Consider the following 26560-nt stretch of genomic DNA (forward strand, 5'->3'; position numbering starts at 1 on the left):
GTAATATCAGTGTTGTCAGCAAAGATGTACCCAGAATAATCATATAAATACAGTTAGGTCTGTTAAACTAAAATATTTTTTTATTGCCCGTGGTCAGTGTGTGGATGTGTCAGCAGAGGCTGTTTGCCTCAGGAGCTTCCCTTCTGTAGCTGACTTAGGTATGCTTTCATTCGGCAAAAGTGAATTTTAAATTTTTGTTTAAATTGTGAGAAAAAAAAGAGAGGCAGATAAGTTTATATGGGTGAGGAGAATATCCTGTCAAAGAGGTTATTTTTTTAATTCTTGTATTTTATTTATTTATATACAGCTCTGGAAAAAAATTAAGAGACCACTTTTTCTACACAGTTTCTGAAGCAGTTTCTCTAATTTTGCTATTTACAGGTATATGTTTGAGTAAAATGAACTGTTGTTTTATTCTATAAACCAATGACAGCATTTCTCCCAGATTCCAAATAAAAAAATTGTCATTTAGAACATTTATTTGCAGAAAAATTTTAATTACAAAATTACAAAAAAAAAAAAAAAAAAATGATGTAGAGCTCATTTCAGTCCTCAAATAATGCAAAGAAAACAAGTTCATATTTATACAGTTTTAAGAGTTCATAAATCAATCTTTAGTGGAATAACCCTGTTTTTAATCACATCTTGGCATGTTCTCCTCCACCAGTCTTACACACTGCTTTTGGATAACTTTATGCCACTCCTGGTGCAAAAATTCAAGCAGTTCAGCTTGGTTTGATGGCTTGTGATCATCCATCGTTTTCAATTTGGTCAAATCAAAGAAACTCATCATTTATAAGTGGTCTCTTATTTTTTTCCAGAGCTGAATATATATATATATATATATATATATATATATATATATATATATATATATATATATATATATATATATATATATATATATATATATATATATTTCTTTTTTTTTATTCAGACGCCTGCTTCCTCTTGAAATCTGCTTTCTGATTGGTCAGCCGAAGGCCATGTAACCAATCAGGCCGCTCCTGCCATGGAGGAAGGAATAAATGCAAGATGGCTCCTCGTATAAAACCAGCCTCCTGGCTTCTCTTTTGTGACCAACAAAATTACTTTTCTTTACTTATTCGGCTGAAATACCTTTTCGGTAGGAGTGCAGAGGGTTGAATCGGTCTGTAGGGGCGGCTGAGGAGTTTGTGGAGGTCCGGGAGAGGTCTGAGACTTTGGGGGAACGGTAGGCGGCTGTTTTGAGGCCGGTATGAGCTGAGTGTCTGTCGGTCGCCTGCCTCGTTTCGAATGGTTGTGCGGCGGCGTGTCGGGCCTGCCTCGGTCCTGCTAGTCTGCTAGCTAGGTGGCTAAATTACACCTCTAGCGCTAATTTGGTGTTGGACTAATTTAATCCCCGCTGGAGCCAGTAGATAGCTAATGGTGCTCTTCCGTTTCCCTGAAGATCGCATGTGGACAGATTTACATTAGACTGAGATCTGCTTTAACCCGATATCATGGCTGTTTCGAGGTGAGTTTACTCTTTTTTTCGCTTATAAATCGGATGCTGGAGTGGTTAGCATCTCGGCTAGGTAGCTAGCTAGCCTAGCTATGTGCTAGCTAAACATGCAGCTAGCTAACGGTGGCTAGTAAAGCTAATACACACAAACACATATCAAGCTGGGAGCAACTTATGTTAGTTAGCTAGCTAGCTATCTTAGCTAGCTTAGCTTCTTGGTTAATCTAGCCCAACTGTGACACACTTTAAGGCCATTATTCAAGTGTCTCGGCTAGCTAACAAGTTAAAAGATAACTAACGTTACGTTAGAATGTTTTAATCCGTTGCCAGGTAAGATGAGGACTAAATGCTAGCCAGGTTAGCCTGCTTGCTAGCTGAATGTGTGGGGCGAGGTGTCAGAATTGGGTTAACTATCTTGTTAATCTTTAGCTTGTTAAATTATATTACTACACATGAGTTAGATAACTTAGATTTTATTTGTGATGATTGTGAATATCTGAAGTTTATCAGCTCCTCTATAACTAACTCTCTAGTTAGCTGGTTAACATGTTATAGCAATGTTAGCTGCAACCCTGCAGAGTTTAGATTTCCAATGTTGGTCTAATACTGGTCTAACTAACTAGCTTAGTAACGTTAGCCATGTTATAAATGTCTTCAAAGGCATCTAACCATCCTAGCTTAATATTGAACACTACAGCAGCCAGGTAAGTAGAATAGAAAGTCTCCTGGGGTAACTTGACTAACTTGGTTAGTTAGGTTAGCTTGCTAGCTAGCTATATGTGTGGGGCGAGGTGTCAAAATTGGGTTAACTGGCGTTAGCAAGCTAGCTAACTTTAGTGTGTTAGGTTATATTATTACACATAAGCTAACTAGGTAACTAGTGGTTATTGTAAATATGTGACGTTTATCAGGGCACCTTTAACCCCTTAACAGGCCAGCATTTTTGTAATTTTTCTGCGTGATATTACACACGTATTCAAGCATTACATAAAATATTTTAGGTTTCTAATTGTAATTGTAGTAGAAATTATTCTAAAAATGCAAGTAAATCTGCAGCTTTAAAATATCATGAATAACAATCATAAAATTGGCACTTTCTTTAAACGTTTTAAAATCAGTATTTTCCTGAATACAAATCAAACCCCTTGAAAGGGGTTAACTTACTTTAGCTCTCTAGTTATCTAGTTAACCTAGATAAATAGATATAGTAGGGTTAGTTACTACCACCCTGCAGAGTTTGTCTTCGATATTGGTCAAATAACGTTACTAGTCTAGCTAGCTAGATAAGTAACGTTAGCTAGGTTATTAATGTCTTCAAAGGCATCTAAGCTAACTAAACGAAAATTGCATAGTACAGCAGCCAGGTTAGTTACATATAAAATCTCTAGGTGATCTTAACTAACCTAGTTTAACGTCAGTTAGCTAGGTTTCTAGCTATAATATCACCAGGACTTGACCAGGATTAAGTAGCATTACCAGGTTTGTACAAACAAATAATGATTAAGTCAAGCTTCAACAGTGCATCTTTATCACCTTTATTAATCTCATGTTGAATATTGCAGGCAGGGTGATATATGGTGATTTTATGATTGTTCAAATGAACACAATGTATCTATCATAAGAGTGGGCGATATGTCCTTAAAATAATATCCCAGTATTTTTATAAAGTATAGTATTATACTATTATCGTATTGCTATAACGATATTCCTGAAGATATTTTATCAATTTCAAGACTATACTGCTGCAGAAGTTAAATGTTAAGTTTCAACCATTTATTAGAAGAAAAAAAAAACAGTTAATCTGTAATATGTACAAAGACTTTGTATGAGTAATTGTATGAGATGAGTAATTATGTAACAACATTAATGTCAGGTAACATGTTAAGACTTGGCACACCCCTAATAATGTGTTTTGTTGGTGTTTTATTGCCCCACTGTATGTATCTAGAGCTTTACTCAGTGCGTGTTTTGTAGGATAGATTAGCTGCATCTTATCCACTGATCACAAGTGATTAGAAGTTTAAACCTCACGCTGCTTACAGTGTGGGTTGCAGCAGCATACGTTTTATAAGGTATACCCTGGTATGAAAATGTATGGTTTTCATGCTGTGTGTCCATTTGCTTAATACCACAGGAAACGAAAATGCGATCCATAATGACCATAAATATCTGGAAATAAAATAAAAATAGACTTTTTTTTTTTTTTTCACATTTTACAAAAACGTCCATTTAATAATTGTTTCAGCGACAAAAACAGAATAACTTAAATACCATTGTGGTGGATGATACGGTATAGGGATTTGTATTGCAATATGCATCTAGATACACATAGACAATACTCCTCAGTATTGGCAGATATGTTTAAAAAAATGATTTGTTCAAAATATCCTGTCATTCAATTTAACAAGACTAATTAAACTCTCCTTAATGAAATTAAATGTTTGGGTAATATTCTATAATCTCTAATATTCTTGGTTTAAAAAAAATGATCACTATAATTAGAAAATTACAATAAAATATAGTTATACTGTACGTCTACATAGTGCTATAATGTAACCTGTGGTGATTTAAGATGGTCACCATGCTGTGAAAATTGCATACCATTGCAAATGCGCTTTGTAATTTCTTTACATGGACAGATAATTGGCTGTAATTGGTTGTTTAGCGAAATATTACATTCAGTCGTGGTGGGAGTAATGTCAGTACGTGAGTGAAAGGTGTGTGATCTTGTAGAATGCAATGTAGTAATAGTAACGGTACATGTCCACTCAATTTTAGCCTCAATTAATTTAAATATAGAAAATCACTGTGTGCTGCAGTGCATGATGGGTTGTGGTACATGATCAGTAAAGAGAATGGCTGACATGTCTCACACATGCAAGCCCAACACACAGAACCGATGCCTTTCAAACCAGGAAGAGAAGCTAAAAAAAACCCCATCAAAATCTGGATAGAGTGAGAGTTAGATTGATTAAAAATGTTATTCTTAACGTTATAACTGTCTGCTTCAAGAATGTTTTTGTTGCTTCTCGTGAATTCAAAAACGTCACAGGCACGCCCACTCAACAGGCTGAGAGATCCGGCATGGAGGAAAGCGTTGAAGAAAAATGCTAGTGGACACGTACCGTCACCGTAGCTTCATAATCTTTTCTATTTTTAGACTCCATGGAACCAGCTTCATCTCTAACCCTCTACTTTCTGATGCATCACAATAATTTTAATGTGATGGAAATGGATGTTAATGCTTTCTGAACAGCAGTGCATCAGTTAGGGATGTGGAGCTCAGATTTAGCTGTCATTGAGAGGATGATGTATTGGTGTGTGTACAGGTTAGCAGAATTGTATAAAACTTTGTGTGTTTACATAAGCAAGAAAATTTGTGTTGTAAAAATACTCAAGTTTTTAGACAGATGGTGCTTTGTTAAGTGTTTCTTGTGTAGTTTGTATGCACAGCAAACATGTTTTATCTTCATTTTTTGTTTTGTTCACTGCATGATGCAAAACACTAAACTTTTGCTAAAAAGGATCAGACCAGTAGAAGTAAAATCCATATTTTGTAATCTTGCAGATGAGAGTGAATAAATATTATTTGGTCATAAAGAAGAGGGTAGGCCTGTCCTGTTAATTTCTTTTGCTTTTTTTTGGATGATATTTTATCCCAGAAATGATTGTGATAAATGATATTATCGCCATATTATGTCTGCTGGACTGGTAATAAAACGGCACTAATGCAGTTCCTTTCTTTTAAATAGCATTAAACCTTTTAATTATTAAGAATATTCAGACTATAGAATTGGAATATGAACAGTTTTAAATACCCCAAGTAAAGAAAACAAGCCTTTTAAATAATCAACATTCACAATAATAGGCAGTATAATTTGTGACAGGCCTGAATGAGAGGAAATGATTTCAGTAACTGACTACTAGAGGTCATTACTACCAAATAAAGGCTAAAATGATATAGCATTAGATGTCATCAACCAGAGCGGTAAAAGTGTCCCTAGCCTCACAGTAGGCTTGGATCATGTCAATTACCTAATTATCTGAGGTCAGAGCTGTCTGTCCTGTACTGAATTGGGTTTAAAGACCTGATCTAATGATGTCCGTGCTCAGGCCGCTCTGTGCTTTTATTAAACGCTTCTTGCTTTACTAGAGAGTAGCGTTAACCCGAAACTCTGATCTCTTCTGTAGCTTTCTGTAGATTCTGTAGTGCTTAAAATAGCCAGTTGTGCTGCTTTCCTTGTGATTCACACTTGGTGTTTCAGAAGAAAGCAATCAGAAGGATGCTTTTTGCAGTCATGTTAAGAGTGAAAGTGGTGTGGTTATAGTGCTCTCGGTTTTGGAGCTTAGATGCAATTTCACTTTTAGCAGTACAGTAGCGTTCCTCTTTTCCTCTATTTGTACATTATCTGACGGTCATTATCGTTGTTCATATATACATAGTTTTTGAAGAGACAGGGAATCTAATTTAGTATAAATGTCCTGTTTTTTTAGTAGTGCATGCTTAGTAGTCACATCACAGCATGTTCAATGTCATGTAATGCAAATAGAAACCATACAGGCTATGCTAAAACTTGATACTAAAGGAATATTCCCACCCTGGTCTTCTTATTTTGAGACACATTTACCAGAGGCAGATAATATCTACCCATTATTTGTTGTACTCTAATTGTAGATGTACGTATAGCCTCTAAAATTTTGCAGCTCTCCTAGCAACTGTTAACTGCCACTTAAATCCCCAGCAATAAATCAAGTAACGTTTCCTTTTCTGCCACTTTCTCTTGTGATCTCCAGGCTAGAGCGCCTCTTCATTTTGCTGGACACTGGCACGACTCCCGTGACGAGGAAAGCTGCTGCTCAGCAGCTGGGAGACGTGGTCAAGCTCCACCCCCATGAGCTAAACAACCTGTTGGCGAAGGTGAGCTCATTAACTCTTTAATGATGCTGATGTTAATGTTTTGTTAAGGGTTCATGTAATAGAAAGTGGGTGAGGGAAGAAGGATGTTTTTTTTTTTTTTTTTGTATACATACATATGCACTAATGCACATGTCAATGTTTGTGAGCATGCCTTTTATTGAATACTAGAATGTGCATTTGAAATACATGTGCAAACGCAAAATTCACACCTCGTCTAGTATCTGTAGAGAAGTATAACCAAAGGAGCAGGTAAACATGAACCCATTGGCACCATGCCTAAGGTGTGGTATAAAAGGGGTGTAAATCCCCCCTCCCGGCTCTGAATTATGGAGCAGTTAAACTGTGTGCTCTGGAATTATGGTGCTTCATTTTATACTTTTGAGATGAGGTGGATTGAGATCATCCAACATCCTGGTATCACTAATACTTTTTGTTGTTTGAACTGTAGAGACAGTTATTCCAACAACAACTGAGTTGTCTCTCTTTAATATCCTTTTATTTCAAAAGGAACATTACAGTAAATGAGCAAGTGTCCTAATCTTTTTGTCCGTATAGCGTATTCACATACAGAATTTCACAACTTTTGTGCAGAGGTTTGAGAGTGAATTATGATTTACACCAGTATTTTTCTGTGATTAATGTAATCTTTTCTAAGACATTGGTTTCAATGGATTTTCGTAACTTTTTTTGAGCTTCTAAAATTTTTGCAGGCAGTGATCTGACCGGGTAAACAATGATGTGGCACAATTATAGGCCTTTAAGCAAATGCAACACAAATGATGGAAGTCAGGTGGATGCTGTGCTTGGTTTCACTTTTTTGATGCCTACTTTTTTCATGTTTTGATGCCTGATGGCCTTTCAGAGGCTTAGATACATTGAAGGAGATTGCACATACATATAAAAATGGGTAGTAGAGGGCTGTCTCTATCAGTTGACCTTAAAAATGAAAGACTAATACATGAAGACTCATCATTAAGCACAATAAAACCAGAACGTTTCTTGCTAATATAAAGGTAGCAGATGTTTCAGCAGTCTATTGTTATGCTGCAATAAGGGGAAATTGGGGTTCTCTGCTGATAAATGTCAGGAAAGTGTGACCTGTGTAACATTTTCATTGTGACCTGAAATCAAGCTCTGATTTTATTGTTCTCATCTACTTCCTCTCTTCTCTGTAGGTTTTATTATATTTAAGGAGTCCTAACTGGGACACACGAATTGCAGCTGGGCAGGCAGTTGAGGCCATTGTAAAGAATATTCCAGAATGGAATCCTTCGCCAAAGCCGAAAGAAGGTAAGCTGTTTTTGTTAAGTAGCTCCTTTTTGTATTACCTGAGAATATAAATATTTAAATGTGTGAAACTATTAGTTTGGTTTGTGGATTTAATTTTATGCTAAACATCCTGTTATAGAATCTAGAGAGTTAAGAAGTTTAAGGGGGGGGGGGAAATTGAGCAGATAAATAATTTTCCTCACTTGGTTTCTGAATAATGTAACATACTGGAAAGCAATATAAAACTGAAATGGAGAAAGTATTTCTGTGTAAAATCAGTGAAACTGAAACTCCAGAGTTAAAGCTTTCAGGTTTCAGATTATTTTTGTGGTTTGGATGTAACCTGATTGATTTTTCTGAGCTGTGCTTTTTTTTATGTCTCATGACTCAGATTGTGCTGTAGGTCCTCTAAATTACTGCACAGCATCAAGAATTGTTTACTTCAGGAAATCCTGGTATCCTTTCCATATATATTTATAGTCTGTCCCTTATCTCTCTAGTGCTATCTAACATCAGGGAAAAACGTTTTTGTTTAATGTGCTTAATTTGTGACTAATTGTGATTTTTTTTTTTCTTTCTTTGTTGGAATTACTATTTAAAACACTGGATTGATCCCATATCTACGGCCTTTTCTTTTGTCCTACTTAGAATCCTGTGCAGAGGACATGTCTCCTGAGGACAACTCTTCAGACAGACTGAGTTTCTACAGGTTTGACATCTCCCGCTTACTCAAACATGGAGCGTCGCTGCTCGGGTCTGCTGGTGCAGAGTTTGAACTGCAGGACGACAAGTCAGGTGGGTTGTTCGAAATGCATGCTTGCATGCTTGCATGCTGTACATTGTCATGTGACAATTGAACTGAAGTGAATAACATTGTAACAAGATGATCAATAACACTTGTTATTGGGTGGGATATATTGGGCAGCAAATGAGCAATCAGTTGATTTGTTGAAAAAAAAAGGATCTGGCCCAATTTAACAAGAACCAGTTTTTCTTAAAGCAGTGTTTCAACATCTAGTGTTTAAAACCTTCCCAGGACTCTGGAGACTAGAGGATCTTTCTGCTTCTAAAAAATAGTCAGACGCTATTATTAAACTAGAGTTTGTTAGAAATGTGTATGAATAATACAATGTGTCTATGTAGTGTCACTCGCAGTATAATTGCAGGCAGTTTGTATATCTACTCCAGTAATGTACTGCTTTTGACTCTGTTGTTAACCATAGGGAACCTCCTAAGAGTTTTTGACCATGGTGCTCCAAATGTTCTTCCTCTGTGCAGGTGAGGTGGACCCTAAGGAACGTCTGGCACGACAGAGGAAGCTTCTACAGAAGAAGCTGGGGCTGGATATGGGTGCAGCTATTGGCATGGATACAGAGGAGCTGTTTAATGATGAGGATCTGGACTACACCTGTGCCTCCAATGCAAACAGAGCACAGGTTGGCAGAGTGGCTGCTTGTCACAGCTCCCGCAACCACACAGTAAGACTGACTGAGTTTCTTCATCTGCTTTACACTTCTGCTAATTTAGTACTGTAAATGAATCCCATGCATTATATGTTTTTTTTTTATTTTTTTTTTTTTTTTTTTTCCCCCCCCTCCCAGTCAGTTATTCAACCTAATGCAGAAACTATTATAAATTATTTGGTGACTGTTTGCTTCTGCATGGGTTGTACCTTAAAAACTGATTATGATGGATAATTGGCATATAAAAGTACGTATGAATATGAATCAAATTGTAGGGGTGCGAATCTCTCAGTGTCTGGCGATTCGATTGCGATTTTTGGGGTCACGATTCGATTCAAAAACGATTTTCAATTCTGGAACAATTTTTCAAATCAAATGGCCTATAAATTTTTGTTAAAATCAAGTGAGAAGATAAAAAGATGAAAGGACAATGTAAACAAATAGAACATTTATTTAAAACAATAAACTCAGGTTCCTCACTGTATTTAATCTTTTTGCAACATAGTGACAGTGCCGTAATAAAGAATGGCTAATTTCTAGCATGGTTAACTAATCCTGAATTCATTTCTAAAAGGAAGACCTCGTTAAACCTGGAAAGCACTTATCAATGTAACACAGCCACAAGGTCAAGAGTGGAACTAGATAGGCTATAATTACGTAACAAGCAGAGAAGATACTAAATACACTAGATTTTAGCATGCACACCCCTCTGTTGCGCACTGACGCGCAGAGCTTTTTAAACTGTGCCGCGGCGCTTTTTTTTTTTTAAACTGTGCCGCGGCGCTTTTTAAACTTTTTTCATGAATACATTTTTAATCTATTCATGAGAATCGATTCTGAATCGTTCAATGTTAGATTCGCGATTCGAGCTCGAATCGATTTTTTCCTGCACCCCTATCAAATTGTATAAATATTGTGTCTATGGTTTAAATAAATGTTTGAGTATATATGTTTCTTCTAGAGGTCTAACACCCACTGGCTTGATTGTATGTATACAAGCTTATTTCAATCTCTTTGTTGTAATTCCATTTGCTGGGGTTCAACCATCAGAAAAAACAATGTCCATGCCAAAACTCTGACCCCGCATTTTGTTATTTCCACAGTGCAAACAGCCCACCTCAAGTTTGTGGCATGTGTGTGATCTCCTTTACGACTCATTAGTAGATTATCATTTTGATGTTGCCAAAATATTGGTTTAGTGCCATTTATAATGGCCCTTTAAAAGCCATTAATGGTAGATGTACTGTAATGCTGCTATTTGTTTCCAGTGTATATATAACTGTTTTAACATTAGTCAATATCAAGTAATAATGAGTCTCTCTTTTTAAAATGAGTTATTTTTAAATTGCAGCATTTTACTAAACTAACAGTAAAACCAGTCCAGTTTAAACCGTGGATAGCTGAGGTTTATCTCTGTGTAATGAAATTCTAATCTGAGAGGAAACCTAGGTCAAGAGCCACAAGGAAGGAAAGGGAAAAAAAAAAAGAACAAGTTATGCTTGAATGTATTCATAAAGGTTACTGAGAATACAGATGACTTGCAGTAAGCTTTTCTGTTCTGTTTTCATTGATGTTTTTAGCATGTAATACTCTTCCAGTCAGTATTTGACTTTTGTTTACAGTGTCTTGTTTTTAGAGCTGCATTGCGTGACCGAACATCTTAATTTAGTCCAATATCTTAATGCATATTCAACAGATTCTGAAGTTCCGCTTTGCATGAGATGAGGCCTTTAGACACTCCAGAGTTTAATATAGCATAGGTTTTAATGCTGTCTTTTAGCTCTGTGTCATAGATGGCTGTTAGATTGGCAGGGTGTATCTGTTATCAGGTCCATTCAGGACCATCTGATGTACTTTTTCAGATGCACAGTTAAAATTATTATACTTGTTGCACTTATCAGACAGAGACAGGCAGAGTGTAGAGTTGCTCTGTACTTCATCTGTAATCTTTGACCACCAAGCTTTCCCTGTTTATTTTCAACATAAATGGAGATGTTGTACCGAATGAAAAAGAAATATCTCTATCTGTATCCCATGCAGGCAGCGGAGTTGATCGACTCAGAATTCCGGCCAGGCATGAGCAATAGACAGAGGAACAAGGCGAAGAGGATGGCCAAGCTTGTGGCAAAGCAGAGGTCCAGAGATTTGGATCCAAATGAAAAGAGGTATTGCAGTCTTTTTCTCAGGACAGTATGTTACACTGGAATATTGCAAGTGCAGTATATCAAAGTTTTAGACACCCTTTTTATTATTCTTGTTAAAAAGCTCTTCAGCATTTGGCTAAAGGCTCTCTGGAGTAGTAGTGGCTGTTACTGTCTTAAAGAGGGAAAGTGGGACAAAGCTAGTGAGCTATTTATAAGCTTTTGAACAGGTGTCTATGAACTATTAAACATGGCATACTTGAGTAACAGTTTATATTAGGGTTTATAGAGGCTGTACTCAATGTGTTAAATGTGTGTGCATTGTCAGCAATGACAGCTTTGAAGGTGAACCCGAAGAAAAACGGCGGAAAACCACAAACGTAGTCATCGACCAGCCGGCAACTGAGAACAAAGTCTTAATCGACAACGTTCCTGATAACTCAAGCTTGCTGGAGGAGGTATGTGAACACAATGTTCCGCCATTGTTTAGTTCTTCACGACCACATACTCGTTTCTACAATTTTTAAACAACCTCTTCTGCTGTACAGCCATCTGAAAGACTGTTGGGATGCTTCATTCACCAAAATGTCATTCTGACCTGTCAAAGGTTTATACTGATTATCATAATACACAATGTACATTTGCATAAAATATCCCTAGTAAAATGTTCTCTTATTTGACAGACGCAAGAGTGGCCACTGGAGAGCTTCTGTGAAGAGCTTTGTAATGACCTGTTCAATCCATCCTGGGAGGTACGACCACCAGACCTTATCTGCACCTTTACATGCAGTTCAGCTTTGTTTTTTGTTTGTTTTTAAAGTGTCAAATTGCATGTTAGTTACTCCATGTCATCTAGCATGGTTTGAATATGAAAATAAATATAGCACAGCAAAAATAGGAGCTTAATAATGAGGCACAAGATGAAAGACACCTCATAAATGTCAAAATCAAACAATGAACATGATGTCAGATATAAGACTGGGTTGTGTTTTAAAGAGAAAGATGTCTGAGTTCAAAACTAGAGTTTGTATTTTTGGGTTGCAGATTCGCCATGGTGCTGGTACAGGCTTGAGGGAGGTGCTGAAGTGCCATGGGACAGGAGGAGGCAAGTTGGTTGGCAGTACTTCAGAACAGGTACCCTAATTTCAACTCTGCTGTTTTTGGCTGCTGTTCAGACCACTGGACCCAATCTCAAATCATGTCTGATTTGGCTGCAGTTTGAGCCTTTAAGCCTTTGTTTCTTGTAATATGTGATTGCTGTTTATAAACTGCTTGGATCTACTTGGTAGAGCGTTCTCTGGCTGCGAAGTCAAGGTGATTCATTACTTCTAAAGGAAGTGGTATGAGGTGACACCTGCTGGGTCTCAAAACCGCTAGTTTAATGTCAAATGCAAATGAAAGTTAAGTGCTTCCTGTGTTCCTTCTAATAATTGGGGGCAGTTCTTTTAAAAGATGAACATGCACTGCCTGGCTAAAATAAAAAATCACCACCTGGATTTAACTAAGCAAATAATGTGGGGTTGATGCTGCAGTTGGTGAGGTCTAGGTTCAGCAACAGTAGGGGCTGAAAGAATGAGGTCAGCTGACCACCTGAATATAGACCAGGTTATTCCATCAATGTTCTTCCAAGATGACAATGTCAGGATTCATGGGGCTGGAATTGTGAAAGAGTGCTTCAGGGAGCATGAGATCATTATTTTCACACATGGGTTGTTCACCACAGAGTCAAGACCTTAACCTTATTGAGAATCTTTGGAATGTGCTGAAGACTTTGTGCAGCGGTCAGAGTCTACCATTAGTGCTGCAAGATCTTGGTGAAAAATTAATGTAACACTGGATTTAAATAAATCTTGACATTGCAGATGCTTGTAGAAAAATGGCACAGTGAATGCGTGCAGCAATCAAAGCTAAAGGCTGTCCAATTAAATATAGGCCAGGCAGTTTAATTTTACTTAAAGCAGCACTAGGTAGGATTTTCTTGGTTTTTGGTCTTTTTAAAGAAGTAAAATTACAGCTTGAAACTCACTGCACTCCATTGAGGTGTAATAGGAGGAATAGCGGTCCTTTCGTGTCTGTGTCTGAGCTCCTCTGAGCTCAAACCAGACTAAGTTTTCCGAGGCGGCCGCAACCAACTCTCGCGAGAAGAAGAACCTTTAGTTCTAACAGTTCTACAAGGACTACTAGTTCATTCTTTACAAACTAACATACAGACACTCTGGCAGAAGCTGGAAAGAGACCGAATATGTCTGTGAAAGCCAGAAAAACGAGAGAGAAACTAATATGCCTGAAACATTTATTACACTCTACAACTGTAGGGTGAGCCCGCGAACACGAAATCTCAATCCTACCTAGTGGAGCTTTAACTCTGTCCTTTCATCATTTCACAGCTGGCCCAACAACATCAGGAATGGATGGAAGACTTGGTCATCAGGCTTTTATGTGTCTTTGCTCTGGATCGTTTTGGAGACTTTGTGTCTGATGAGGTGAGACATCTCCTGAGGTGATGTTTTATCATTTTAATTTTGTTTGCTTATTCTCTATTTGTTACCATTTTTGCTTGATTCCCTTTTATTGAGGATGAACTGTTAGACAGAATTCATGCTTATTCATTTTGTGTTTGCTAGGTTGTTGCACCGGTTAGAGAGACCTGTGCACAGACTCTCGGCGTGGCTTTGAGACACATGACCGACAGCGGTGTTGCAATGACTGTGGACGTTCTGTTGAAACTGCTCACCGAGGACCAGTGGGAGGTTCGGCATGGTGGACTGCTGGGAATCAAATATGCTCTTGCTGTCAGACAGGTATAAACAGTGGCTGAGCTGTTTCTCAGTTTATATTTGTGTAATTATTTCAAAATTTGGGATGTTATAACATGGACTGGGAGTTCCTGAGCTTTGGGCTGATCTGTATGAATTTGGCCCTCAGAACCTCATCTCGGAGCTGCTTCCTCGAGTACTCCCTGCCATAACCGAGGGGTTGCAGGACTTGGACGATGATGTTCGAGCAGTAGCAGCTGCTGCCCTCATCCCTGTAGTGGATGGACTGGTGCATCTCCAGCCTGCTAAGGTGTGTGTCTGTAAGAGCCTCATGTCATTAGCTTTTTTTTTTTTTTTTTTTAACTCATTGAGATTTTTTTTATATGTTGAATAGGTACCTTTTATAGTGAACACGCTGTGGGATGCTCTGCTGGAGCTGGATGACCTCACAGCCTCCACAAACAGCATCATGACCTTGCTGTCATCCCTACTCACTTACCCCCAGGTGCTTCAGTGCAGGTGAGTCCTGACTTATGGTCATTACCCATGATTGATTCCCACCTATACATGGTTATGGGTTTTGGTGCAGATTAATAGGTATATGACCCTGAGGCTGCCAGGGTGACGAGCCCCTTTCCTGGAGTCTAGCGGTCATAGTGAGTCATAGTTTAGTGTTTTTAATTGGAGTGCTAGTGATGGAGTGTGTACAGATGTGCTGACAGTTTGTGGCTTTCTATGGAGTTTTTTTATTTGGAAACACAAGGCCATCTCACCCATTCATTTTCTCATCTGTATATCCTCAATCACTAGTGATGGCACAACACAAGGATTGTAAAGACTAGCACAAGCCTCCTCCGACACATGGAGAGTCAGCCACCCCCTTTTTTCAAACTGCTGCTGATACAGCATTGCCGAGTAGCATCACGGCGCATTCGGAGGAAAGTGCAGCGACTCGGTTTTGATAAATCAGCTCACTGATGCCTTGTGCTGATTGACATCACCCTAAGACTGATGAGGGGAAAGCACGCCATCGACCTACGCAAAGAGAGCATGGCCAATTATGCACTCTCCTTGGGCTTCAGCAGCTGATAGCAAGCTGCATGACTGGGATTTAAACCAGCGATCTCCAGAACATAGTGGCAGTGCTTAGCACACTCGACCACTCGGTGCTCTGTGACCCTGATTTTAATGTTGATAATCAGTTTTGCAATTGATTGGAGTAGATAATTTGGATTTCAGACCAAAACAAATCTCAAAACCCTGATTAAACTGTCTTGGTCATCAGGCAGTATACTCGTAACCTTTTGTTGTAATAACTTTCTGTGAAGGAGTGTGAGAGTGGGTCAAATATTAAAACTTTTTATATATTGTGTTATGTGTTTTATTTTTAGTGTTTACTTACCTGTGGATGGAATTTATCCATATGCTCATTATCCCTGTAATTCCTGTAACTTTTGTGCAAAGATGTAATTTTTTTCATGGTCCCTCACAAAATAAACATAAACTAAAGAGACGTTGCAATAAATCCTTGTCTTCTGTTTCTTTTCCTCCCTGTTCCACTCAGTATGCAGCAGTCCCTGACAGTGCTGGTTCCTCGAGTGTGGCCCTTTTTAAGACACACTATTGCATCTGTTCGACGTGCTGCCTTAGAAACCCTTTTCACACTGCTGTCCAAAGCTGACCAGGTGAGTTTCAGCCAGGCCATATTAACATAATGAATGAAGATTTATGGAAAGGTTGTTATGTTAAACTGCAGTATTTATACAGGTCATCAGCTTTTGTGAAGAAATTGTGTTCTGAATCAAAATGTTGTTGCTATGGGTCGTTTTTGACCTGTTATTCTGTTCCTACAGCAAGCTGTTTCCTTTTCTCCAGTCTCCCCTGTGCTCTCAGATATGTATGTTTAATGTTTGGGGTATGTTATCTCTGTTTCAGAGCGGTGCTGTATGGTTGAACCCCATTCTGCAAGACATGCTCAGACACATCTTTCAGTCCTGCATTCTTGAGAGCAACCAGGAGATCCTTGACCTTATCCAGAAGGTATGTAGTTGAATCTATACTCGTACGTCCACAAGCTCTCCTGCTAAGTCAGTTTCATACTCATGACCTGAGTATGTATTAATTGAGTGAATAACTTCGCCAGGTTTGGGGTGAGCTGTTACGGCAGGCTCCCCAGCAGTATGTGGTAGCCGCCAGCTGTCCGTGGATGGGAGCCTGGATATGTTTGATGATGCAGGCGTCTCACATTCCTATTGATCTCAACATGCTGCTAGAAGTCAAGGCTCGTTCCAAGGTGAGATCAGGGGTGAATCTTCAGGGGGGAGATTGCTTTAATGCTTCTCTGAGCACTAATGCGTGAAGGTACTGCAAAGATGAGCTGATGCTGCCCTCCCCTATTTTTTTAACACTTTCGTAACACATTATAATCCATTTATAATTTATCAATATAGTAGCGTATTAATATTCATTCATTTCCATACACTTTTATAGCCATGTTTATTGTGTTCTAAGCATAAAGCATTATAAGCTGTATTTTTGTAGTGTTGAAAGTAATTATAAATGATGCGTGATTAAGAGTAGGGCTTGGAGGTTAGTCAAATTACTGTTTAAATACGATTTTTAAATGTGTGTCTGTTAAACCTGTAAAGACCTTTTTTAATTTTTGTTTATTTTATTTATTTTATTTATTTAAGTGTGGCATTGATTTTTCATATTTTACAATTGAAACACAAGAACATTGTTTGCATCATGTTTAATATAAAGACTGCATGTAAGGTTGAAGAGGGCTGCTTACTATTCATAAAAAAAAATGAAATGAAATGTAAAGGAAATAGCTTGTGCATCACATGGTGCTGTCTGTTTGCAAAAAATGTTATGTAAGAACTAAAAATCTAAATCATAATCGATAATCACTCCTAATGTTTGAAAAATAGATATTGATTTTATGTATCTATTGATTTATTTATTTTTAACAATATCACCAAGTCCTAACTAAAAGTAGAATGGCTTAGTATGTTTTATTAATCAAAATGCAGTATATATGCTGTATGTAAATTCCTTGGTATTGATGTATTAACACTGCTTATAATGCATCAAAAGTTCATAATGCTTAAACATGGCTTTAATGTTTGTTCTTTTTTTTTTTTTACTGAATAAATATTATTTAAAAAATGTAAACCATGTTCTATAATACATTACAAATGCATAGTCATGCTATATAGTCTCATGACATTCATAGACATTCAAGTGTTTCCACTATACCTGACAGAGCAGAGTGTGTGTGCTGAGCTCATATTGTGTGTGTTGCTTCAGGAAAAGGCGAGCGGAAAGCCTCGACAGGGTGGGACTCAGGTGAAGGAGGCGGTGCAGGAATATATTGGAGGAGCTGATACAATCACTGAGGACCAGGGCACACGAGACTATGTAGTGACCCGTGCTCGACTCATGGCTGCCAAGTGTGTACATGTTCTGTTTGCATTTTAAGATTTACTGATTGCTGGCTGTTTTTATAGTACATAAGTGTGGTTCATTTAATCATGCTGCTTAGCAATGTTTTATTCTCCTTTAAGACTTCTCAATTTTATGACTCTTTAATCTCTTTCCAGACTACTGGGGGCACTGTGCAGGTGTATCTGTGACCCGCAGTTAAACAGCTCCACTCAGGAAATCCGACCGGCAGAGTCTCTTGCCCAGCTGCTGCTCTTTCACCTCAACTCAAAGTCGGCTCTGCAGCGCATTGCTGTGGCCATGGTGCTCTGTGAGTGGGCATTTGTGCAGAATGTGAGTAAAAGAGATTTGGGTGTATTGTGGAATTGAACCTGTTTAGCAGTAGAGGTGAAAGTAATATAATATATTATAGTTTATTTTTCTGCAAAAATGTTTAACTTTCTTTGTTCTTCTCATTCTTGTTCTCTCTCTCAGGAATGCGAAATCGTGTCAAGTGTGGTTCAGCCTCGTTTGTTGGCCATCCTGTCAGAGCAATTGTATTATGATGAAATTGCCATCCCCTTCACACGCATGCAGAACGAATGCAAGCAGCTTATCAGCCTACTTGCCGACGCCCACATAGACGTGAGGGAGCGAATCAACAGCAGTGTCTTCACCATCGATCAGGCCAACGAGCTGGTCAGTGCTTGAAAAGGCGTTCATATTGAGCTAGTTTATTTGTTTTTTCTTAATTCTTTAAAAATATGCACACATGAATCATGTTTTTAATTTGTCATTTCACCTCAGATTGTATGTTACCAACACGTATGCTGGTGTGATAACTGCGTTAGCTGTGTACATCAACCTTTTGTTATATTACATTTTTAGACGCAAGGGACATAATGGACATGCACTATGTTGCCAAAAGTATCTGCACACACATTCAAATCATTGAGCTGTCTTTTCAATCACTCTAAAGCAACTTGCTTTGTCAACGTGAAGTAAAGTAGACCGAGTAAGCTCAGCGTATTCTGGGGAGCATAGTGCGGTCACTGATTTTCTGCAGAATCTACAGTCACTACAGACCTCCAAACTTTTTGGTTTTCAGATAATCTCATGAACAGTAGAGCATTGAGAGAGCTTCATTGAATGGGTTTCAGTGCCTGAGCAGCTTCATCCAAGCCTTATATCCTCAAACACATTTGACAATATAGTGTGTTTCAGCACTAAAAAGTGTAATCCTAACAATTTGCTTGCTGTTAAGAGCTCAATGAAGTTGACAAATTGCATACGTTGCTCTACCAAAACCAAGTGAATAGTACCATGTAAATTAATCATAAAGCATCCTTGTAAGTGTTAAATGCGCTCTTTGCACAACTACTTCCGCATTCTCATCAGTGCTGCTCCAGTGTTTCCTGTTTGGCTTTTCCAATACACTCGCTATGGCAGTATTTTAAGCTGGTGTTTACAAGAGCTTCTAAAAATTAACCTCAACGCCAAGGAGACCAGTAAAGCCTACCACTAGAAAGCTAGAGAAAGACTTTAAACTATATGCATCTTCATACCTACACACTACGAAGATTTTTTTTTTCTTATATTTTACGTTAGCCCACACAGCTCAGCATTAGCTAGTATAGCTAACTAGCTTGCTAGGTGCATTACTGATAGTTGTTAGTTTCTCCTGTTTTCAAATGGAAGTCTTAATAAAATGCTAGTAATAATAACAATAATAATAACTATAATAATCATCATAAAAATAATTAGACAAATGCTAGCTATAATAATAATAAAAATGCAACCTATAATATTGCTAAATATAATAATAATGATAGTAAAAATAATAATTACTATAAAAAAAATCATACGCTAGCGATAATATTATTAATAATAATAAAAGTGCTAGCAATAATAATAATAATAATAATAATAATAATAATAATAATAATGCTAACTATAATAACCATTAAATATTTATACAAATGCTAGCTATAATAATGGTAACTATAATAATGATAGTAAAAATAATAATTACTACAAAAAGAATCATACAAATGCTAGCAATATTATTAATAATAATAAAAGTGCTAGCAATAATAATAATAATAATAATAATAATGCTAACTATAATAACCATTAAAATATTTATACAAATGCTAGCTATAATAATAATAAAAATGCTAGCTATAATAATGGTAACTATAATAATGATAGTAAAGTTAAATTATAAAAATAATGCTAGCTATAATAATAATAATAATAATAATAATAATAATACATTCTAGCTATAAAAAATGCTAGCTATAATAAAAGTAAAAAATACAAATGCTAGCTACAATAATAATAATAATAATAATAATAATAATAATAATAATAATAATAATAATAATAATAATAATAATAGACATGCTAGCTGGTGGATCATTCAGGCAAGTACGTTTAGCTGATCTCCTCTCCCAAACACGTGGAGCCTGGGTGCTGTAACGTTAATTATTCCATTTAAAAAGCAGTGGCACTGCATGCTTTGCCTGTCGTCTCCAAGCTTCTGATGTTTTTGGTTTAACCAGGTAGTCTGGTATTAAATGTTTGCTACAGACCTTTCATATGGTGAAATGGTAAAGTGGTGCCGACTGATGTTCATTAACCACTGTTTATTAGATCACTCTGAGCAGGGAAGCTATAAAAGCCTAAAGTTTCCATAAAACTTAGCCGACGCCGTGCAAAAAGGAACACAACAGTGCTGAAAACGGCTTGAAAACTTCACGCTGGATACTCATTTTGACCTCTCTCTAGTAAAAATATTAAGTTTTGCCTATACAGGCGAATGTAAACAATACAACCGGAAATGTCCGAGCCGCATTATTTGAAAACGGAAATGCGTCAGAGCCGTGAGTGCAAGGAGCCCATTGTGGGTGAGGTTGGGTACCAGATGGATTGGACATTAATTTCAATGGACCCAGCAGTGGTTGGCAATGATTGTGACCAGTAGCATCTGGCTAAAATCCTGTGTGAATAGACAAGCTGCTCTGGTACCAGTTATATTGCTACAGAACAAAATTAATGAAATATAATACTGATTCATATACCATGACATAGGCATATCCGTGTGTTTCCAAGCTTTTTGTGTTCTTTCTGTGCTGCTGTGATTCAGTACAAACTACTGTGTAAGGCAAGTGCTGCATTAGAGACTTAATGGACCAGTGGGTGCTCTTATTTCTATCAAACTGAAATCCTAGCAACCATTACTGCATGTGTAGCAACAGATGGAAATCTTTGATTCTAGAACATACTTCAGTATCCATTTTATTTTCAGTCATGCTCCATCTGTTAGGGAAAAAAATATGCCAAGTAAAAGCTACCCACCCACCTGAACTTTATTTCTGTATTTGCTCTTCTTCTCTAACTTTCTCACTCTTTTTTTCAGGTCACCACCATCTTTTCTGATGCCACTGCATCTCTGAACCTGAAGTCCCGGCAGTTCCAGCCACTGGACAGTAAGAGGCAGCAGACGTGTTCCACCGTAGTGGAGACGAATACTGAGTGGCAGCAGCTGCACCTGCGTGTGCACACCTTCACAGCCTGTGCTGTGGTGAGCCTGGCAGCCCTCCCTGAGAAGCTAAACCCGGTGGTCCGGCCCCTTATGGAGGCTGTGAAGAAGGAGGAGAACACACTGGTGCAGGGCTACGCTGCCTCCAAAATTGCCCAGCTGCTGCAGTTGTGCGCAGGTCGCACTCCATGTCCCAATGCCAAGATCGTAAAGAATCTGTGCAGCTCGGTGTGTGTGGATCCCATGCTCACACCTAATGCAGGCTGCCCTGTTCAGCCACCCGCACCACCAACACAGGAAGGAGGCAAAGGTGAGAAAATGATTACAGCCGAAGTGTTGAAATAAACGCTGCTTCCTGTTTTTTCATTTCTTCAGTTTAATTTCTGGGTTTGTGTGTTTGCTGTTCATTTTAACTGGCATATTTTAAAAGGTCTTATTTCCTAATAGTTTGTGAATCTTTATTTTGCTCCCTTCTAGCCAGCATGTCAGAGAAAGATGGTATGCACCACATGGTGAACAAGACAAAAGGCATCATCACTCTCTACCGCCATCAGAGGGCTGCTTTTGCAATCACCAGCAAGAGAGGTCCCACCCCAAAACTATCCAAACCACCCCCCAATGACCTATCAGCAGGCAGCTCGCTCTCCGTGGATTCAGATGAGGTCAGTATCCCTTTGAAACTGGACACCGTTGCACCAAACTTGACTCAAAGTAAGGTGGTACTGATATCACCATCAGTATTATTGTAATAGTTGTTCTGCTACATGCATACATGCGTCCAAAAAAATTGTCTGCCTCCAATTTTTATGAAATGCCAGGAAATTGAAACTCAAAACTCAATGAAAAAAAAAACCTCTAATTTAAAATGACTGATAGAAGAAGATAGTGAGAAAAGAGATGAAGGAGGTTGATTGATTAGCTGGCTAATGTTAAGTTAGATAGCATTGCATATTAGTTTGCGGTTAGTGGCTAATAGCGTCGGACAGCGCTACACTGACAAACCCTGAGTGTTCCAATAAACCAGGGCAATATTAGCTAGCGGTTCATCCCATGTATCTTGCTTTAACATGATAAACCTGCATTCTACAGTCCGATATACTCCCCTCTGTACGGCAAAAGAGCTAGCACTGTGGTAAGCGGGTAATGCTAATGCTGCTCCAGCAGTGCTAGCTGGGGTTAGCTGCAGGCTATAAGCCGATAATGCTCACCTCTGAACGGCCATAGATGTAGCGCTTACAATGGTTAGCAGCTAATGCTAATACTGCTGGAGAAATTTTGCTAAAGTACAGTGTTATACAGGCGTTTAATTAGAGTGACTTTACTGCTTTTTACAACATGACTGATAAAATTCGTACATAAGGCATGCTAGATTATTAAACGCACTGATGATTTTTGGGAAAATAGAAGGGTTTTAAGTGCGACTTAGAGAGTGAAAAATACACTTAATACCCCATTAATTGAGTATTGTTTAATTTCAGAGTAAGAAGCCAATTCTCATCCAGAGAAGAGGAGCAGAGTTCTCTCTGATGACTGTCGCCAAGCACTTTGGGTCAGAGCTCACCAAGGCTTTGCCCTACCTTTGGGAGTCTATGATTGGCCCGCTGAAAGCTGTGGCAGAAACGCTGGGTAAGCAATGTTAAGACATAGTTGGACAAATACTGGCTATAGTATGGGAAATGTTGACGTGTAACTCGATAAATTCATTACACGCTATTGTGTGTTGTAGATTCCAGGCAACTCTTGGAGAAAGGCGACTCTGTGGCTCAGGAGCTGGTCTGCTCTCTACAGGTGTTGGAGGTCACTGCAGGAGCCATGGCTCAAGTGCTCATACCTCTGGTACAAACATGCACAAAAATGTTCATATCCCTCACTAGTGCCCTCTAGGGGCATTTTTATATGGTTTACACTGAAAGATTGCTTATTATGTATGTATGTACGTAGCTAACTGTAAGTAATGCTGTTCTGTTTGTCACGCTCTCTCTAGCTGTTGGAGCAGCTGCCTCTACTGTGCACCTGCCTCCATCACCCGTACACAGCCGTACGCCACATGGCTGCTCGATGTGTGGGTGTGCTCAGCAAAATCGCCACCATGGAAACAATGAATGTTTTCCTGGAGCGGGTACTGCCATGGCTGGGGGCCATTGACGACTGCACCAAACAAGAAGGGGCTATTGAGGCCATGGCTTGTATCCTTCAGACTGGGGCTAAGCTGATTTGAACTACGATGTAACACATTAATACTGTTAACAGAGATAAATCTCTTTGGCTGGGCGATATGGTGAAAAACATTGTAATACAAGTGACATTTATGCAGGAAGATCCTGCATCTAACATCTGGATTTACACATGGGTCCCTTCGCTTATGCTCTACTCTCCCTGAATTGCTGTGGCTGTTTATGATCCAATAAGCAACATTTTAACCCAAAAACCAATGGCTTAACGTATGGTACTAGCTAGGTTGCTGTGGCCATTTATGATTTGATCAGCAACATTAATCACCACAAATATACTAATCATCCACTGTAAGCATTAATCACAGAAAATTATTACAATACAGTAAAAAATATATTGTCATTGTCAAGCTCTACTTCACAACCCTTAAATTCTAATGAAACCGATTTTCCATTGGTCATAGGGAGCACACTTTACTTTCCAGATGTATCTGTTTTCGTTTTTAAGCTTTAATGTAACATGGTTTCCTTCAGGTGACTGTGTCTACTGTTAGTCCTTAACCACTTTTTCTCAGGTGTAATGGAGCAGCTTGATGTAGACATTGTGCCCTACATTGTGCTGCTGGTAGTGCCAGTGCTGGGCCGGATGAGTGACCCCAGCGACAGCGTGCGCTTTATGGCCACCCAGTGCTTTGCCACTCTTATACGCTTGCTCCCTCTGGAGGTATGTGCTGTTCACTCCCAGATTTGTACTGCTGTGTTAAGTCACATGTTCAGCATTCCTTATAGCCATTTGACGTACTATAAAACGTTTTGTGTAGTTTATTTTTTTTGTTGTGTATAAATTGTAACAGTACCTAGACCTATTTCTACAGCTGTTCTACTTGAGGCTTTTGCTTTGGCGATTTAGAGTATGTCGTTTCTCTGTACCAAACTCCTATATTTCAGTTCTTTTCCAGTGTAAAACATAGTTTTCCAATGGTCTCTCTTCTTCCCACTTGTTAGCTTTTCAGTTATTTGTATAGTTGAAACATTTGTTTTATTCTTTTTAATATTGTCATTTGCAGGCTGGAATCCCTGACCCACCCAGCATGTCTGATGACCTCATTCGCCAGAAGGCCAGAGAACGTCATTTTCTTGAACAGCTACTGGATGGCAGGAAGCTGGAGAACTATAAAATCCCTGTTCCCATCAAGGCAGAGCTCAGGAAATATCAGCAGGCATGTAGTTGAATTGTTAATTAATGTGTTCTTTTAATTTCTGATTCTTATCATATCTGTTTAAACTTCTTTATATTCTTTGAGATGCATAATTGCTATAGCTTTGCAGATTATATAAATAATTATATCTAAGCCCAAAGCCTCTTGTACATAGTGTTTGTGTGTGTGTGAGAGTGTATGTAAAGCTGCCCCTTACTGTGTCGTACTGCTCATGTTTACATAGTAACTGATTGGGCTCGGGTCTCCTCCCCTTGCTGTGGCATGCTGAGTGCTGGATGAAGTATGGCCTCTGTCTGCTCTCAGGGCATTTTAATTAAACCACTGGCAACTCAGCACTTTTTCTCCTCTTCATCATCACTCGAGCTGTTTCTCCTGCCAAACTCACAAATAACTTTTGGCCTTCAAATGAACAGGGACCGAAGAAGGGTGTGTTCTGACGACAAATTGTGTTTAGACCCAACAAATAGGCTGGAAAATGAAGTAACTGCCTTGCTTCTGTCTCATCCTGGAATGCAGCCATGCACTTCAGAGAGAACCACCCGCCTCTGAAATTAGATGGCCGTGTAGCAGTTATTCAGCTTTCTTTACACAGGAGTGTGAAATTCCAGCTAAACACATGAAGTGTGATTATTTTTTTATGTGCCCTGGAAAATGTCCAGCATTCAAGGAGAAGTCCAGTCAGAAGAGCAGAGAATAGAGGAGAAGAGAATTGCTGGCCTTTAAAGATAGTGGGCTTGTCCTTGCAGTGATTGTGTTCAGTCCTGTGGAGATTAATAAGAAGCATTTAAACAGTTTTTGCAGTTTTAAAGATTGGTTGTTCATATATTTTTTCTTGTTTGTGTAGGATGGAGTAAACTGGTTGGCATTCTTAAATAAGTACAAGCTGCATGGTATCCTTTGTGATGACATGGGCTTGGGCAAAACTCTGCAGTCCATCTGCATTCTTGCTGGAGATCACTACCTCAGGTATACACAATCATTAAACAGCACAAGTCACAAAACACAAGTTACATTTACCTTATTTTTAAAAATAATTTATCAGCCTTTTTATCCTTGTCTTTTCTTGGAGGATTTGAGTGCATTTGGTAAACTACATTTGAAAGACTGTGTTCATACCTTAATGCAGTAGTTTTCAACTATGTTCCTCAAGGATCCCTTATGCTGTATCTGAACCCTACTGGAGGATTTTTTTTTCCCCATTCTTCCACTTTTATTTCACTACATATTTTTGATAAGTTAATTTTACTGAAGCTCCTAAACACTGAGGGACTCAAGAGATTAAGTTGATCTTATACCAGGGTTCATACACTATTTAACCAATACATTTTTAGTATTTTTTATGAGTTTTCCATGCCTTCAAGGCAAATTTTCTTGACCATACAATTTTTAAAACTTTAAAACTAAAACCAAACTCCAACTAAAACTATAATTGAAGTTGATTATAGTAGACCTAAAATGAATCTAACACACTATTTAATAATAAAATGCATGTCAGATCCTGAGAGCTCAATTGTGTAGGGTTAAATTACTGAATTAACTCTGAGCTGACGTATTTCTCCATCGATAAACGGAAACACAAAGATTTGTAGACCAAATTTCCATGACTTTTCCAAAACTTTCAGGGTATTTTTATTTTTCAAAAAGTTATCCAGGCCAGGAAATTACTATTTTCAAATTCCATGACTTTTCCAGTTTTATCATGACTGTACAAACCCTGTTATAAGAACACGTCGCTGCTCACGTTCTGCCTTTTACTCAGAAGTTTCCACTGATTTCTGTAATAATATTGTACTTTTACTTTCAGTACTTGTAGTAAATTTTTTAATAAATTCGCAATACTTAAGTACGAAAATGTTGAATGGTAGCTTCTGTGACGGCTAATGTTTTATTTTTTATATTTTGCGCAGGGCACAGGAGTATACCAAGACCAAGGCTGCAGACTCTTGTCCTTTGCCCTCTATAGTGGTATGCCCACCTACCCTGACAGGCCACTGGGTGGATGAAGTGGGCAAGTTCTGTACTAAAGAGTACCTGAACCCTCTGCACTATACAGGCCCCCCTACAGAGAGAGCACGGTATGCCTGATACCTTAGAAACCAACATTTTAGATTTTCCTCATAATGCACTTGAGTTAAAATTTAGTTTTGCATATGTAGAAAGCCAATGCCA

General features: G+C 38.3%; 1 protein-coding gene across 1 annotated transcript in view; it reads left to right on the top strand.

Annotated features, from left to right (window-relative positions):
- The first annotated feature begins 1014 nt into the window (after positions 1–1014).
- Positions 1015–26560, top strand: part of btaf1 (BTAF1 RNA polymerase II, B-TFIID transcription factor-associated) — a 32363-nt gene continuing 6817 nt past the window's right edge. The window contains exons 1-28 of the mRNA XM_022684614.2: positions 1015–1495; positions 6278–6401; positions 7577–7691; positions 8319–8465; positions 8949–9148; positions 11174–11298; positions 11603–11732; positions 11958–12026; positions 12319–12408; positions 13662–13757; positions 13899–14075; positions 14200–14340; positions 14425–14549; positions 15595–15715; positions 15966–16070; positions 16174–16323; positions 17343–17485; positions 17636–17810; positions 17952–18155; positions 20878–21310; positions 21478–21662; positions 22479–22626; positions 22727–22836; positions 22985–23186; positions 23747–23895; positions 24239–24391; positions 25236–25357; positions 26299–26466. Of these exons, the coding sequence (XP_022540335.2) occupies positions 1482–1495; positions 6278–6401; positions 7577–7691; positions 8319–8465; positions 8949–9148; positions 11174–11298; positions 11603–11732; positions 11958–12026; positions 12319–12408; positions 13662–13757; positions 13899–14075; positions 14200–14340; positions 14425–14549; positions 15595–15715; positions 15966–16070; positions 16174–16323; positions 17343–17485; positions 17636–17810; positions 17952–18155; positions 20878–21310; positions 21478–21662; positions 22479–22626; positions 22727–22836; positions 22985–23186; positions 23747–23895; positions 24239–24391; positions 25236–25357; positions 26299–26466 (4121 nt within the window). The 5' untranslated portion in view covers positions 1015–1481. The remainder of the gene's footprint in view (positions 1496–6277; positions 6402–7576; positions 7692–8318; positions 8466–8948; positions 9149–11173; positions 11299–11602; positions 11733–11957; positions 12027–12318; positions 12409–13661; positions 13758–13898; positions 14076–14199; positions 14341–14424; positions 14550–15594; positions 15716–15965; positions 16071–16173; positions 16324–17342; positions 17486–17635; positions 17811–17951; positions 18156–20877; positions 21311–21477; positions 21663–22478; positions 22627–22726; positions 22837–22984; positions 23187–23746; positions 23896–24238; positions 24392–25235; positions 25358–26298; positions 26467–26560) is intronic.

This window comes from Astyanax mexicanus, chromosome 7 (genome assembly GCF_023375975.1).
Source record: "Astyanax mexicanus isolate ESR-SI-001 chromosome 7, AstMex3_surface, whole genome shotgun sequence".
NCBI lineage: Eukaryota > Metazoa > Chordata > Actinopteri > Characiformes > Acestrorhamphidae > Astyanax > Astyanax mexicanus.